General features: G+C 28.5%; 1 protein-coding gene across 1 annotated transcript in view; it reads left to right on the top strand.

Moving 5' to 3' along the window:
• LOC108690278 overlaps positions 1-1,819 on the top strand; it is a 3,067-nt gene extending 1,248 nt beyond the window's left edge. The window contains exon 2 of the mRNA XM_018197483.1: positions 1,343-1,819. Within this exon, the coding sequence (XP_018052972.1) occupies positions 1,343-1,657 (315 nt within the window). The 3' untranslated portion in view covers positions 1,658-1,819. The remainder of the gene's footprint in view (positions 1-1,342) is intronic.
• Positions 1,820-2,173: the final 354 nt, after the last annotated feature.

Genomic DNA, 2,173 nt, shown 5'->3' with positions numbered 1-2,173 from the left:
ACATCAATATGACATCGATTCGATGTTTAATTGATTATCATCTCTTGTTGAATAATTATTTATTCATAAAGCATAAAATGGACTATATGTTTTTTAAAATTTTGTATATACCAAAAAGATATACATTAATTATAGAAAATATATCATCTGAAAAATAAACAAAAGTTACAAATTCTATGGTTTGAATGCTCAAAAAGTATTCGTACAATCGAGAAATTTAGTTTCTAAAATCAGAAATACATGCGAATTGTTTGTTTATCGTTTGTTAGAATAGAATATATTCATTGTATAAAATTGTTAATTAATGTTTATTTTGTACAAATAAGACTTTTTTTATTAAAAAATTTCCTTATACGAGTACTTTTTGTTCTCGCTGTATATGTTATTACAACCTGTCTGTGTGTAAAAATATAAACAGTTACAAGTAAACGATGAATTACACTGACATGTTTTTTTTATTTCTATACTTAGATAATAGAAAAATTTACTGATCCGAAATGTATATATAAGAAACAAAATCTTTCAAAATGCGTTTTGTCCAAAATTTAATTTTCAAGAAACAAAAAAGAAGGCCAAGAAAATTGCGCGTTTTACAGAAAATGATAATTTGTCAATTAGTATAAAATGTGAAATGTTCAACAAAATTGCTAAACAGTTGCTAAAAATGTTAAACAAATACATTTTGTTCGTCTCTAGTTGAAGGACATAATGCACTTTGAATGTCAAAATTTTTTTCAGCACATAAATTGATGTTTTCAGGAACAAAATGCTTTCAGAAACATCGTAGAATAGCTTACCATATGAGTCTTTCAACATTAAATGTTATGGCTTCTTTAAAAAATGAAATTTTTGACAAAATGCATTTTGAAAGTTTGCTCTTCATGTATATACCTTTTCTTGTCAAGAATATTATACTTAATACAGCTTATATACTTAATATAGCTTATATACTTGAAAAACATCGCGCGCACTTAAAATTGTACAAAAATTATGTAGCATCGAATAATTCGATATTACATAACAAAGTTATCTCAATTTTTTGATTACGTATTTTTTATTAAATAATTGTCGCTAAAAATAAAATATTGTTACAAAATTTAAATAAATTGTGCGCTATATTATTTCAATAATTGAAATAAATTTTAATGCTTCTTGCGCATCATGCCTTAATTTGCATCTCGTTTTCACATCTGTATATATTTAATTATACAATATTTCGCATACAATTATACAATATCTCTCGATATACTTTAAATTTTTCCGAGAAAAATTCTATGTTCTTTTTAAAACTTGAGAAAAAAACATTCTTAGCTGTACGCACACATGACCGATCATTTCGCAGATCAAGGCCAAGAGTCCTGAGTTGGAGAGCGTTTGGACAAATATGAAGAACAAGCTGTCTGAAACGTTCAACAATTTAAATGTCAATCCTGAGACAACGGAGCAGATAAATCAGCTGAGTACCAAGTTCCAAGAGGGTGTTCAGACTCTTGTGTCAGAATCAGAGAACGCCGCTAAGACCATCAGCGAAAATTCCAGCAAGGTTCAAGAAGGTATCGCCAAATTTACCAAACAAGCAATTGACATCGCCGTGCAGGCTTCGCAAAACCTGAGTAATCAGTTGCAGCAGGCCACGACACCACAACCAGAAAATTAAGAATATCAAATTATTCCTGTAAATTACTAATGTGCATAACATCTTGGATAAATTCGCGAGAGTCAATTTCGCCAAGTCAGTTGAATCTGCGTAATTTCGTATCGTATTATAAACATACTTGATAGCTGATAAATAATTAATAAAAGTACTTGATCATTGTCATCGTGATCTTTATTTGTTTCCCTAAATTATTACATTATCATATCATTATTCCGATAAGATATCTAATATTTCTTAATACTTAATAGTAGTTCTCACTGTAATAATTGAATCTGCATTTAGAGAGGCCGATATTTTTCATAGTTGGATGTGATATTAAAGACCGTCTTAAGTACAATTTTAAAATGTCATGAAATAGAGGGCCGTATTAGCATCTTAAAATATTATTTATAGGATGGTTTTAAATTAAGAACTATAAATACAATTTTTAGAATCACTAGCTTAGATTTACACTGTCTTTCTTTTCTATTAATGAATCGATTCGCGTCACGGAATCGATGTACCTATATAACTTTG

This window comes from Atta colombica, unplaced genomic scaffold (assembly GCF_001594045.1).
Source record: "Atta colombica isolate Treedump-2 unplaced genomic scaffold, Acol1.0 scaffold302, whole genome shotgun sequence".
Taxonomy (NCBI): Eukaryota; Metazoa; Arthropoda; class Insecta; order Hymenoptera; family Formicidae; genus Atta; species Atta colombica.
The sequence above is the reverse complement of the archived record's forward strand: the minus strand, read 5'-3'. Positions and strand labels throughout refer to the sequence as shown.